We start from the raw sequence: 15,264 nt of genomic DNA, 5'->3' as shown, positions 1-15,264 counted from the left end.
AAAGGGTATTTTTTGAATGTCATTTAAACAAATAAAAAAGACTTGTAATTTCAAATGGACTCTCTAAGGAGCGTTTCAATCCTTCATCCCACCATGAAAATCCAGACCAGGAAGGAAACTGTAATGTAATTTTAATCAGCTGCTACTAAGGATAGCTCAAAGTGATTGGCAAAAATCTACAAAGAAAGATTTCCTATCATGACGAAACAGTAATAAATAAACAAATAACCTTTGAACAGGGAATAGAAATATTTAGCACAAGAGAACAAAATGTTCCTTTGAGATTTTAGCTTGAGATGGTTGAGACAGATGTAGAAAGCATGTAATTTCAGAGTTGTTCTAATCTAAAATAACAAAAAATAAAGACATCCAAACTAGAGCAATACGCCAAACAAAAGTACGCAGTCTAGAAAACTACTTCATTTTTTCAACATTTTATAATAGAATAGAGTAGAACAGAGTAGAATTTATTGTAACTGTCAGCAGATAGTTGAATTTTAAAAACATACATTTAATGACATGACAGCAAGATCATTTTATTTGGAATTATTAAATGTTCACAGTTTTACTTGTAAATGTTACTAAAGCACGGCTTTTGAGATATTTTTGAATTAGTGCTGGGTTTCAGTTTGACATTTGACCACTAGATGGCAGTGTTTTCACCAAAGGGGTTTCATTTATTTATTTAATAAAGACAAAGGACTCATCCTGGCATGCTAGAGGAACCCCTTCTCCCCTCCCCCATCATTTTATCCTTTCTGTTTTTTTTCTTTTCTTCCTTTAAACAGACATGACTATGAAGAGAAAGCCTCTAATCATGTTTTTGTGCTGACATTTGTACTTTCATAACCCAGCAGACTCGATTTCTAAATAAAGTAGTCAGTGAATATTTAACAAACCATGCATTTTTCTATAGCATGGCAAAATGTTCGGTTTTTAGTTTGACAGCCAAACCAAAACTGAGAACCTGGATTGTTTTACAGAATGCATTAAGATGATGTGGCTCTTCTGTTCAAAACATTTGTAATTTTCCCATTTAAAACAAAACAGATAACCTCCCAAATAAAGAACTTTTTATAATAAAAAAATATTTATTATCGCAATTGTTATTTAAAAAACTGGGGATTAAAATAATGATACATATATATATATATATATATGAAGTTTTTGAGGGTAAAAGGTCATATGAACAATATTTTGTTAAGGTTTTAACATAAATAAACTATGCATCAGTGTTGAAGTATGAATTCCATGTAAGAGTTTTACTGTTGGTCATCATGTTGAGTCATGACCCACAAATGTCTTTATCTTTCAATTGTGTCAATTCTTTTTACTGCGTGTTAAAGAAGTTGATAGTGCAGGCCTTAAACCTAACAAATGAAGATTTTCAGGGTGGAGCAGGCTTCAACCCTTTGTAATTCATGTTTATTGGTCAATATCAGTGGTGAGTGTAATGATGTATCTATTCGAGATGCTGGCCAGTTTAGAAACTACAACTTTCAATCTAGCTTTTTTATGTCCTAATGTGTTAGAAATTAATTTGTAACTTCTTGGACTCTGAGTGACAGTAAAAAATCTATCATAGATAATCTGGACATGTGTGCAGTTTCTATAGAGATAAGGCAGATTAGACACTGTATGATATCTGTTTAGGTGTAACAAATAATAAAGATCTATGAGTTACAAAATAACCTCTTAAAGTATTGATTACTTGGTCAAAGCAGAGGCATGCAGGTAAATTGCTTTGAGTAAGTTTCTGGAGCCTTTATTTGTTTGAAAATATTCTCCCAAACAGGATGGTACTGTGTTTAAATGTCAGAGGTCATTTACTTTTTTCTTTGAAATCTTAAAATGCTAAATTTTTTCCAATGTTATGGTTGATAAAATATTAACTTTGCATGTTATGTTTACTAAATCCAATTCTGGAACAGCCCCTTTTCTGGGTGATTTTGTATCAATACTATAAGCATTGTGATTTCTGTAATGATCAGGACAGGTGAAAAACAAATTCATACAATTTTGACATTGTCTCATGACCAATTGGTTTATAGTTGAAGGGTTATAGCACAAATTTTGGGGCAATTACCATAATCTGGAAAGTCATTGCTGTGTTTTTTTTTTTTTTGCTTAGGCAAGACTGCAAGTACCAGTAATTAGTTTTTTTTCCTGAGTTATCTGGATTATAAAATGTCAAGAAAAACTTGAAACCTGGGCTCCTGTTGCCAAGGGAGGCGTTTAGGGAAACCTGGCTTTTTGTTGGTAGATTCCTGCCATAGAATCAGTTTTCTTCTCTAAATAAAAAAATAAAAAATAACCATACAATAAAAATAAAATAGAATGACAATAAGTTCACTTCAGTTTTTTAAGCAGGGAAAAATGAAGATGGCCCTGTTAAATTTTGTGAAAAGCAGGTTTCTCCAGTGCTTATAAATAAAGATTTGATCAAAAAGAGAGTTAGTGAAGAGGATGTGAAACCACCTTTAAGACAAGAAGGTCAGAGGTCACGTGAGCAACAAAGTTCGTTTAATTGTGTATGCAGTGATCAGGACAGACCTTTGCGACTGTTTCGAAAAACTAGATGTTCAGGAAATCAGACGTTTAAGCAAAGTCTTATGGTGACGATCTAAACAGGTTTGATGACATGTGATCGGAAGAGGCGTGTGCTTTGAGTGACAGAAAAGTTGGTTTCTTAAACACATCACAACAACAACACTAGCAACAATACCATCATCACCACCAGCAACAATAAGAATGATAGTAATGCATTGATTTCCAACATTCTAAAACAACAATAGATAAGACAATAAAAATAATAATGATAGTAAAAATACTAACATCAACAATATTATTATTATCATTATTATTATTGTTATTGTTATTATTATTATTATTATTATTATTATTATTATTATTATTATTATTATTATTATTATTATTATTACTACTAATACTGTTACTACTACTACTACTAATAATAATAATCATAAAAATAATAATAATAAGAGGGGGGTTGATGTTGCGGGGGTCCTGCTTGGGCTGCAGCGCTCTGCAGCGACTGCCTCCCGCTTCAAGGCTTCATGATTGGCCAGAGGGAGTCACGTTGTCCGGGGAGCTGCCGGTCCGATGCTGCACCATTGTTCCCTCGGCAGCCGGAAGAAGGGCTTGTTTCGGCGCTGCTGCATGCGGCAGTGGTGCCGGTTCCCCCCGCCGCAGTTGTGGAACCCGCAGCCGGCCCTGCCGTTGGAGAAGAGACGCAAATAAAAAGGAGAACCACAAACAACAGAGGAGACAAAAAACTGATGTTCTCATCGAAATGAATGGTGAGTGAGATCAATGCAGCCTTATCTCCTCTTAGAAAAAAAAAAAAAAAACAGGGGAAAAATGTTTGCTTTTCTTTCCATGTTTGACTTTGTTTTGTCTGCACACATCAATTTGGTCAATTTGGTCAATTTCTTCAAAGGCACTTACTTTACCTATTAATGCAGAGTACAGCATTTTTTTAATGAAAAAGTAGACTAAAACTAGAAAACTGCACTGTAACAAGTTTTCATCCAGTCAGTTTCACAGCAAAATATGCAGAAACTGGATCAAAAACTGTCTAGATTCACATTTGTGTCAAACAGGATGTTTCGGGTTAGAACCTGGCATGAGGCCAACTGGACTTGGGTGCAACCCAACAGTTTCTGGCAGAACTTCTCCACCATCCTCTTTAAAAAGAGACTAAATCAAGATTGAAATGTTATGACAAGGCAAAAGGTTCCCAACAAAGCAATCCTGGTATACAACCCTGCACTAAACGGTTTTCTTTATGCCTGTTATGAATGTAATCTTTTCATTCAATGAGTAATTTAACACTGGCGGAAAAAAAAATAAACATGAGTTTTTGTCTTCTTTGTTCCTCGCAGATCATAAGTGGGTTTCTGCTGGATGACACATTTCATGAAAGGTAAGATTGGATCTTGCTTTTTCTGTTTAAAATATCATATTGCCCATCTTTGTGCCACCATAACACACTGAATTCAGGCCTCCTAGATAGGAGGCATTCAAAGTGGAATCAACTGTTGCTAAGGTGCCACAAAGACCATCCGATGGTAAGATATATAATGCAATGTTGGGGCAAAAACTATTCAATTAAAGCAGCTGTAGATTTGCAGAGCCTGTAAAGAAAACATTTTGCTATTTATTTATTTATTTATTCTTATTGTAAGTTTTATTTTAACATCCTTGAGCTTTTTATGACACCCTGTTAAATCGTTTTTATACATGCTCCACTCGAACATGGCAGCCTCATTCAAGAGCTCTGCCGTCGTTATTGTTTCTTCCTTAGCCCCTTCAGTGCAGAAAAAAAAGCATTGCATGCAGCTACGCAATCACTCAAGCATTTCCATATCGGTGGTTTGAGATCGGAAAGGTGAGGTTTTACTCTGTGTGTGTGTGTGTGTGTGTGTGTGCGCGTGTGTGTATGTGTTTGGGGAGTTGGGCCCCTCTTCTTGCAACTGTGCGGTTTCCCTCCTCAATCCATCTGTTTCCTCGGTCTATCAGCAGCCAGTCCTCTACTGGGAGCAGAATTTAATTAGCGCACGTGGCTCAGAGTTAAAGGACATGGAAACGTTGAGTGTTTTTTTTGGTGAAAAGCTGCATCATTAAGATGACGACTTATTTGAAGAGGCGATACGGGCATGCTGGTACTACGTGTGGCGCAGACAAAGTTGATGACCGTGAACGGAGCAGCCTTTTTAAGATTTGCAGGAAAGGTGCTATGGCTCAGCGCTGCTGGAAAGTCTCTGCAGGAGGCTGACGTGGGTGACTGGTCTGCACACAAAAGATCACAGATGAATCATCAAGATTAACCTCTTTTTTTTAATCACATCAAACAACATTTGAGGTGATATGGAGCTTCACCGAATTTAACCGCATTTAGAATAAGTTCAGAAAAATCCTTATTTTATAAAAAACAAAACCACAAATGATAAAGAAGTGAAGAAATCCAATGCAGTAGTAAACAAAACATTGTTTTTTAATTAGAATTAAAAAAAATTCTTTCTCAAAGCTGTCTTTCTTTCCTAACCCACCATTTAAATAAAAAAAAAACAATTTTTACGTAATTAGTTTATTTTAGGGTATTATTAATCCTCTTATTCCTCAGAATTAGTTTCTTGAATTATGTCAACATTATTTTGGAATTAATAAATTAAATTTAGATTCATTGTAGGTGTTGTTTTTTGCATACATTGCTTTGTAGGTTTTAAGTCATCCAAAAAAGATGTAGGTACTCCAGTTATGATATATTATAATTTTGTTTTGTGGCTCATCATAGATACCCTTTAGAAACATTAAAAGCAATCAACTCCTTCAGTAATTTAAACATTTTTACTTGCCAGCTAGTTTTAATTGACTATACTCTATAAAAACTATATGAATATTGGACAAAATATATGCAGTCAGCAGCATGTGAGCTAATACCTACCTTCAAGATTATGAAGCTTTGTGAGTCTCAGCAGGGTTCACGGCTCCAATTTAGGAGCTTTTGATGAGACTCTTTTTGTGTGTTTAGTTCCTTCCTGAGCTGAGCGTTCATGCTCCAGGATTGCACTCTTGAGATGTTGCCATGACATCAATTTGGATATGTTTTTTTATTTTTATTTTTTCTGTTAACAGCCTCTCAAATGTCACAAAAATATGACTTTTTCTTCTGGTTAGATTGAGGATGATGATGTTAATGTATGTTGTTGTTTATCACTAATGTAAATGCATTACAGTTTCAATGTGGCACAAACAGTAATGCATACTGTGCCATAAAAAATATTGATGCAGATGTCAAACAAATGCACCACAGTTATGTAAGGACTAAAAACAGCATGTTTATGTATTTTTGTTTGTTTTATAAGTCATATAGACATTAAATCCATCGTACAAGATCTTGCTCACTAGGTCTCATCCTCATGTTCACACAATTTTGGATTAAGATCATAAACTAACTTTTCTGAAGAAACTGCATTGAACAAAATTAGGTGAGATCTTGGCTATAAATCATTTTTTGGAAAAATGAATTGGCACAAACACCTAATTTCCACTATTGAGTAAAGTAGAAGTGGTTTGATGATATGGGCTTCTTTAAGAGAAACTGCCCAAAAGATGATTTATTTTTATGCAAAATTTCATCCAAAAGTCAAAATATTCTGTATGAAAATACGTATAAAGGCATCAGTCAGACAGCTTAAATGGGCTTAAATGTGGAGCTGCAGCAGAACATTTATCAACAACATATAAGAAAATCTGCAAGTGATGGGGGACCCTGTGCTGGAGTTACCTAAAGAGCATCAATGCACCACAACCTCAATGAGATGAAGCAGAATTATTAAGAAAAGGGGGCGCTCACACATCCACAACAATGTCAGGCTGAATATGTCAAACACAAAGCAATTATCTCAATGTGACCACTTAAAAAACTGATGACTGTTTAGTCGCGTTACATTTTATATTCAGTGGTTTGTGTTCTGTTCAATAAAAAATAAGCTTATAATGTTAGCTGTTTTTTTGTTGGGAACAATAAAATGATTTGTGGTGAGATGTAAATAGTTTGTTTTTCATTTAAAATTACATTATTTCTTTTGCCCATATATGTTTTTAATCAATTCCCACAGAAAGTCTCACAATGTACATTATATACACAATCACATATATGTTTGACATATATGTGATTGCTTTCACAGTGACATCACAGGTAGCTTTTTTTATCCATGCCTCCTGACTCCCCAGCTCTGGTAAAATCAGTTGTGCAGCTGTGGACAGTCCAGCTTTCAGGTACAGCAAATGAAACATGATGTGAAACTGAATGAAGATAAATATGTCAGAGGCTGACCCCCATCTGTGATGCCATTCAGAGAATGACTCACTGAATGACGCTTGTTGATTTAGAGAAGCCCAAACATTGTGCGGTGTCATGTGCCAAAAATTCACGTACCCAAAACGTATGCTTCTCAAGAATCAAAAATTAACACATTTTAAATGTGTCTGCATATTTTACGTAATTTATAGTAATGTATATGTGCATAGTTTAGTACATAATTTAAGAGTTTTTTTACACCGATCAAATTTACTGTGGAAAATAATTTATCCTTTAAAATAAAAAAATAAAGTTGAATTTTTTTCTAATTTAGCATTTTTCAGACTGTAATAAATATCATTTTGACTAAAATAGTTTAAACTGTACAAACAAATATTTTAGTAGTCAAAAGATTTATTTTAGCACAGTTGAAAGTATTTTGGGATCTTAACCATTAAAACAAGTCATAACTTAAAATGTACCTTAACTTTTTGTGGGTATTTGGCAAAATTCAAACTGACATTATTTATTTTATTGTGCATTTGTTTGATATTATCAATGAAATGTTGAGTTTTTCTGTTCTTGTGCATGTGCAGGTATCGTTTAGCCTTGAACGTTTTCCATCCTGGGTGTTCATCACAGGGACTCTCATTTGACTTCATTCATTTTTTCCTGATTTCCCCAAAATTAGAGTTTAGAATAAACAACCAAATTCCTATAATTAAATGGGACACATTTTAATTTTTATGTGTGGTTTATTATTTGGAACATTTTTTTAAACATTGCATTAAAAACATCCCACCATGACAGTTTGTAACAAACTTTGACAAAGTATAAATGATCCTCATCCTATTTGTAGATGTTTTATGGATTTATTTAGGGAAATCTGCTAAAATGGGAAAGGGTCATGCATCTAATAGTTAGCTATCAAAAATCCTGCACTCTTAGCATTAACAGCAATAAGACCTCTCTTTTTTCCTTTTTCAGATAGCAGTCTAAATGTCATGCGTAGAAAAGTTTAAGACCTTTAACACGATCCTGGTTATATATAAATGATAAGGCTCGTCTGCAGAATATGAACTCCGCGTCCAACAGCTTTGCTCAGCCCGTACGATAGATAAAAGCAGCTCGATCTCCATGAAATGCTTTGGCAGCTCTGTTTCTGCTGCCAAACTGGCTTTTGCTAACTTTCAGGTGTCATGGGAAAGTCTCGTCATAAATAAAATATAGAGGCATGAATAATTTAGGCGTGTATTGTGATTGACATGAGGGTGAAAAGACCCGATTGTGGCTCTACACGAGTGGGATTTTGGTTATGACAAATCAGAGAATGAGCCAGAGTGCGGCTTGTTTGTCGGCATTCTTGTCTGCCGTTGTGTATTTTGTACACAAGAGGTGTTGAATGAGATGCGTGCATAATCATCCTTTCAGACATTAAAATGCTGCTGGTGCCGTTTGGTGTAAAATATTTAATGGGATCTGGTCTGGAGTAAAAAAGTTTAAAACGCTACTCAAGTTTTTGTGAGAATACCAGATATTTAGCAGAAAACTGCCCATTCTTCACTTTTCAGTCTGAAGGCTGCAATCATTTGTTATTTAATGCATCAACAGTGAAAGTGGTGCATATGTGGATGTGGTTGAATGAGTGCCCTTTCTTTCTCGTTCTGGGCTGTTAATCAGGAGCCGTGCTTCCTGTATTGTTCTAAGAGGAGGAAGAGGAGATCGATGACTGCCAGCCCTGTAGCTGCAGTAGGAGAGGCTGCAGCAGGCATCACTGGGCTGGAGCTGCTCCGTGTGCTGAGTGCTGAGCAGTGGGCTGCACCTCCCCTCCATCCCCCCCCCCCCCCCCCCTCCACCCCTTTCATGTGTGTGAAGCAGATCTGTCTGCAGCCTCAGGCTAGTGCAAGTTAACAAATGTACAGAGTGAATGTGAAGTCACATTTGCATAAATCTGTGGATGTCACCACATTTTTTTAAGCGGATTCCTTTGTGCTTAATTGCAGTTTTTTTTTTTTTCATTTTAATATTTTCAAAAGATCTGACAAAGAAGAACAATACATCTGACATCTGGCTCTAAGAAGATCCACATAGGTAGATTTCCTGTTACATTATTTATATATTGTTTAAATAACAACCAGTTTTCCACTGTTTTGAACCAGCCATTGTCTCCATGGACCTGATGACTGGAGAAAGAGAAAGCAAATGTTAACTTAATTATCCTTGAACATGGCAGGAGTGTGAGGACATTAAAGCGGACGGCCTCTGACCTCCCAAAAAGACGCCTACACTATGGCTCTTTCTTGTACAAGTACGGAAGCCCCCTTTGTACAAAACCCTCTTTGGATATGAGTGATGTGTTCTGTGTTCTCTCAGTGGCTTGGACTCTCCATTGACATCATCTGTAGCTGTATAAACATCCAGGCCACAGCCTCTCCTCAGGGGAACCCGGATTAGGCCCGAATCTTTATCATCCTGCCTCTTTCTCTTTAATTTCTCTCAACGTTTATGGCCGGGTGAGACGACCTTGATGGATGAGTTGGACTCCCAACATCCGACAGGCTTCGAGCAGCAGGACCTTATTGTAGCAGGCTTTGTTTTTTGCCATTTGCACTCATAGCTCCAGTTTATTTGAATCTACTGGTAATTGCAGAGATGAAATTAAATAAAAAAAAATGTTTATTTTATCAAAAAGGAAAGAAAGAAAAGATCTGCCATGCCATCTGTGCTCAATCGGTCTGTTCTTCATCACTGTGGAAACACTTGTAGGCTGAGATGTTAGCAGCCACATTGAAAGGCTTGGGCATTTGGCAGAAGCAGACAGAACACGGAAGCTAATTATCTGACAGTCTATATCAATCTATACTTAATCTGGCTCCGCCCCCTCACAGGAAAAAGCAATCTCCAAGCATATGGATGGTCTGTAAGGGTCTGGGGATAAAATATTAGACAGCATTTCTAACCCAAAAAGGCTGGGTACTGGGTGCAAAACACTGAATCAATTTGATTAAGAAATGTAAGTCAACTATTTACAATTTATTTAAATATAGATTTTTTTTATTCCATTACAAATTTTCTTTAAATATAATAAAACATTACTAAAAGTTCAAGTGGCACTGAAGAAAAATTTTTGCCATTAAAATACGGTTGTTTTTTTTTACATTAACAGCTATTAGTTTCTCATGCTTTCTTTGCCTGAAAAAAACAAGCCGTTACCTAAAAGGAAACCAGTCTATGGGTTTGTTTAACTAATATGGTATTTTTAAACTATAGACTAAGTTAAGTATGTGAATGAACTAAACCTACAAAATAAACAAAACCACCCAAATGCGTAAAATCGCTGGTGACCTCCCTAACGAGTCTTGTCAGGGCAGTTTAAAAAGATGGGTCATTCTTATTTTTTTACAGCTTTTTAAAGTGTTTAAAATATATTTATAAGTGTTCAAACCTAAAGCCTAAAGGAATAGAAGAAGCTATCCAAATGCAAAAAAATTCAACTATTTTTTTCTTTGTCTTGAATCTGAAGGAAATGTTAATCTTTAAAGGTTTTAAAAATGTATTCTTAATTGGTTTAGCAGGCTACAGCGAGTACAGCATATGCTAATCATATCAATATACAGAAAGAAATAGAAAAAATGCGGCCCCCCTACTTTGGTCCTATTTAAACTTTCCATAATTTGTTATTTAATTGGCGCCCCATTTGAGATTTACACAAGCCACATAAGACACTTTCACAAAGATAACTTTTATCCGAAGGCTCAGATGATCAATAACTGTTTGCACCATTAAACTGTCTTGATCTGGATGATGAAATAAATTAAAGATACATCTTTATCCAATTTAAGAGTATGGCTAAGATGAATATTTTTCAGGATAAGTGCTCTAGGGAAGGTGAGAAACAAGGTGGGTGTGATGAATCTGTTAACTTTAGTTTCTCTCAGCTGCTGAAAAGTTTCTGATTTTCTTTCTTTTTTGGATCAGCGCTAAGTTTTTGTGTTGTTCTAAAGCCACATTTACAACCTCACCTGTTGTATTAGTGCAAAGACTAGTGCTCTTATGCGCAGTACCCAAATTGTAGAATCAATTCTTTCTGTTTTGTATTTGACTTCAATTACAAAAAGACATGCCTACTCCAAAGAGGAAGATCCTTTCTATATTTTTGCATGTTTTTTTGTTTTTGTTTAATTTCCTCGTTAATTTTTTTCAGACCAGAAAGCCGCGTGAAACCAGAGCAAATATAGGTCACCATCTCGGCAGTGCAATATAAGAAACATCATCTTTCCAGCTCTTGTTTTGCATTTTTATGTAATAGGGCAGCATGCACAGTACATGTGATACTTCTGCATAAACCATGACAGAAATTCAGAACGATCTATTTAATAACACAGTTTAGCTTTTATTAAATTGATTTTATATGTCTAGGTTATATTAATATCTACACACACTTTAAACTTAACTGAAAACACTAATAGAGTTTTAACAAAGTAGGCTTTTATCTTCGTACAAAACCTTTTATTTAGTTACTTTATTTTAATTTAATATTAACAAAATTATGGTTTTAAATGGTTTTAAGACCTTAAATAAAAAGAATCTCTACAAAAACATGCTGTCCTCTAATACATACACGGATAAATTATAAAGATTTTTGTAAAACATAAACGAGGTGATAGGTCTGTCAATTCATCCCCATGATGTTAAGAACTGACACATAAAAGCCTCACATAACATCTTAATGTTCCTTTGTCTGTAGAGCATGAGCTCATCAAGGCTTCAGAAAACCTATAAAAACTGTAAAAACACAATGCTTTATCACATAATTCCTGTCTTTAAAAGGATTTTTAGATTTATCATTTTTAGAAGTAAAGACCTTTAAAATCCTGTAAATGTAGTTGAGAAAAAAAGATTAATATGGATTTTGTATCATTTTTTAAATTTCTAAATTCTGCTTCACCCAAGCTTGCAACTGAATTCTACCAATTCACGTCTGGTTTTTGGGCTTCCTGTGTGCAAACCACTTTTTTTTTAAATAACTATTTCTGTCAAAAACCGATAAGAACCCACATGTTTTACTCTATTATCCTTGATATTCTGCTTCTGCCATATCTGCAGAATGTTCTAGTTTCTTTCTTTTTTATGTGATGAAGTTGTAAACACTTTGTACAAAAACAGACTGTTGAGTTTTTCAAAGAGAGAGAAGGTTTGGGGGCATGGAGACAGATTAATCAAGTTTATAAAAAAGCAATAAGAAGAAAAATAAAACCAAACTGAACAATTTTTATGAGATGTACTGAAACATTAGACTATAGCTTTTTTTTTTTAGGTGATACTGACGTCTTTCAAGATAAAAAAAAAATACTGCAGATAAAACAATACAAAACACAGATGTATCAAATCCATAACAGATATTAAGTAATACATCAATTAAAATATAAAAAAACAAAGATGATATATTCTTTTAAAAGAGAAATTACTAATAATCATAAATAGATTTGTTTTCAGTGTACACGCATGTCACATTAGATTCATAAAATTTAATGATCATTAATTAGAGTGAAGAAGAATTTGATTTGTTGCTTGAAAAGAAGTAGGAAGATGCAAATTTATGTAATCCCACCCCAATTGAATTATTCTGTCTTTGTCAGATCAAGTGCAGATTATTTATCAAGTCCTCCAAAAACTATGATATGTATCACACGTCATGTAATAGTTATATAGTACACATTTATTATCCTTAAAAAAAAACCTGCATTAATCTAGTAATCATTGCTATACATTGCTAAACAAGAAAAAAAAAAGCAAAAAAAATCCATAGTTTATTTATTATCATCAGAAAATATTAATTACTCCACCACGTCCAAATTCATATACCCCTTATATTTGGAATTTGTATGAATGACCTTTAGGTCCTCTCATCTCCATGTGGTGAAACTGAAGTTTCTTTATATATTTTCTTGAATTTATGGATACATTGTTTGAGCTCAATCCTTAACCTGTTCCAGAGTTCCACACAGGCACACAGAAACTTTACTTTGTGGTTCTTATCAGTTTAATCTTGAAGTTACTAGATTCCCTCAGTTTGTGGTCTCATTCATTTTTTGGATATTGCATGGTAATGTTTTTGTTCTAACTGGATATAATTTGTAAAAAATTATCAACAACCGGCGCTGTATATTCATAAAATAAATACAATAATGATCATACGTGTGCCACACAACAGATGTAGTTATATAAAATAAAAAAACAATTTTTTCATTTTGATGCAAGTTTGTTTTTAATTGCCATGTAAAAAAAGGCTTTAAGTGACATAGAACAAATATTTCCCCAAAAAATGTGGTTTAATTTATTAGTTAGATAATATAAGCTTGTGTAAAATAATGATGGAAAGAGATTTTTGAAATCCTCTCTGCAACACATGTACGGTATTATTCCACTGCAGCACAGCAAAACATCATTTGAAACTGCAACCTCAAGCCTATGATTCTTTTGATAATCCCCTGAAGGATGAAACAAGAAATTAACAAAGACCACTTTAGTTTAATTAAAGTTTACAGCCCAAATAATTATTTCTTGAGGATAATCCCCAACAATTTTGGCACCTTTTCCTCCATGTTATTTTCTTATGAATCCACTGGATATAAACATTTTTCATAGTAACCTTTTGGTGCTTTCCAGTTTTCTCCAGAAGCTTCAGCAGCGAGTAAATTATAATTATATGTATTTTTACGAGTAGATCAAACTGTTTTGGAAAGGAGCTTCTCAATAACGGGTGCATCAAAGGGGTAAAATTTAGACAATGAGGAGATGGAAGTGTCTTATGTAGAAGACCTGAGGCTATTTTGCACTTTGTGCACAATCAGCACAAATCTCCCTCTGTGGATGTTGCTGTTAGTCTGACACTGAAAATGACTGAAACCGGTTTAATACCTCTTTGCTTTAAAGTATCATCATCAATTAATCTTAATGAGACATGTTCATATTACAAAAAGGCTTCTTTTTTAAAACAATTTTAATGCAAAATTTACATTTATCTCAAAGTATCTTCAAGTCTTTCATTTATTTTGGTAAAACGAATGTTAATCTAATTATTGACATTAAACAGGAATTTTAAAGTCTAGTAGTTTTTTTTTTATAACTGATGCATGTTTTTGTTGCAATTTCAGTTTAAGATAATGAGTGTAATAATTATGCAGCTTTTCTGTGAATCAGTTGTTGTCTGGAGGTGTTGACCTGTGGGGGAGGTGTGTATATTCTCCTCCATTACTTTGTGTGAAATAGTTAATCTGAAACAGAGTTGGATAAAAGCAGAACAAGGTTAATAAAGTTTTGTAGTAGACTTCGAAATAGGTTTTTAGGATTTTTTTTATTTTTTGCTCAATCTATTGAGTTCTTCACAGATTTTGTCCTGTGTGGCTTAATGACTATTAAATGGGACATAAATTACTCATAAATGTCGCCGGTGACACTTAAACAACATACAGTAACTTTTCAAACGTTAACGCAATCAACGTAATTCAAGCCAAGATGAGAATAGAAAGGAGAGGAAATGAAGGTTTGAAGATAAATCAAAGGATGAAAAGAAATGCAGAAAATGACAATTTTCAGTCATTTATTGACCTCCACACCTAGATGCTAAATGCAGACATGAATTATTGAACTCCAAACATCATGTAAGCTACATGTACATCTGGTACAAATTGGATCAAAACAAGTTGTGTTGCTGTAGAACAGGGGTCTGCAACCTAAAGCTTAAGAGCAACATGCAGCTCCTTTGAGCCTCCATTGTGGCTCCCTGGCTTTGAAAAAGAATGCTAACAGTTTGCATAAATAATTATTTTTGGTGTTGGTAGTTTTGGTTCATTTGTTTTAGTTAGTAAAGTTTGTTCATTTATGTTTAGACTTTTAACGTGTCAGAAAACTGAGCACAATTATGGTAATGTCGCAACGATAAAGAGATACTACTTCTGAACGTGAAAGTTTATAGAAAAAATAACACCGTCATGATTCAATCATTGTAAATATTAAAAAGGTACATTTTATAAAAGAAAGACTTTATGTTCACAAAACAAAATGTATTTTTGTAAACATTAAGGTGGGACTTTTGGTTAATAAGAAACTGGACTAAATAGCTCTTTCAGCATTGAAGGTTGCAGATCTCTGCTTTATAACTATTACAAAAACCTCCTTTATTTAAAATGGCATATTTTTGCTTCATGAAACTTTTTGTTTTGTTTATTACATGTCACTTGATGTATGCTGCACCTAGAAATGCTTCAAAATGACCACAAGCTCAACAAGCTGATGTGGGGAAAAAAGAATCAAAGTGTAACTCTATCCTGTAAGGAAGTGCTGTACCTTTTATGTTGATATACAATCCAACTGAGAGCTGGAACGGGGTTCCTTGACTACTCGGGCTGAGGCCCCACTAACTCTTCAGCTGAACT

At 34.4% G+C, this 15,264-nt stretch overlaps 1 protein-coding gene across 2 annotated transcripts in view; it reads left to right on the top strand.

Moving 5' to 3' along the window:
• Positions 1–3,087: 3,087 nt before the first annotated feature.
• Positions 3,088–15,264, top strand: part of csrnp3 (cysteine-serine-rich nuclear protein 3) — a 21,840-nt gene continuing 9,663 nt past the window's right edge. For both annotated transcript variants that reach the window (XM_011489750.4, XM_004081901.5), the window contains exons 1-2: positions 3,088–3,320; positions 3,906–3,946. In XM_011489750.4, coding sequence (XP_011488052.1) covers positions 3,318–3,320; positions 3,906–3,946 — 44 coding nt within the window. In that variant the 5' untranslated portion in view covers positions 3,088–3,317. The remainder of the gene's footprint in view (positions 3,321–3,905; positions 3,947–15,264) is intronic.

The sequence above is a fragment of the Oryzias latipes genome, chromosome 21, assembly GCF_053564925.1.
Source record: "Oryzias latipes strain Hd-rR chromosome 21, Olatipes_Hd-rR_3.1".
Lineage (NCBI taxonomy): Eukaryota > Metazoa > Chordata > Actinopteri > Beloniformes > Adrianichthyidae > Oryzias > Oryzias latipes.
Note: the sequence above shows the minus strand (reverse complement) of the source record. Positions and strands in the feature narration are given on the sequence as shown.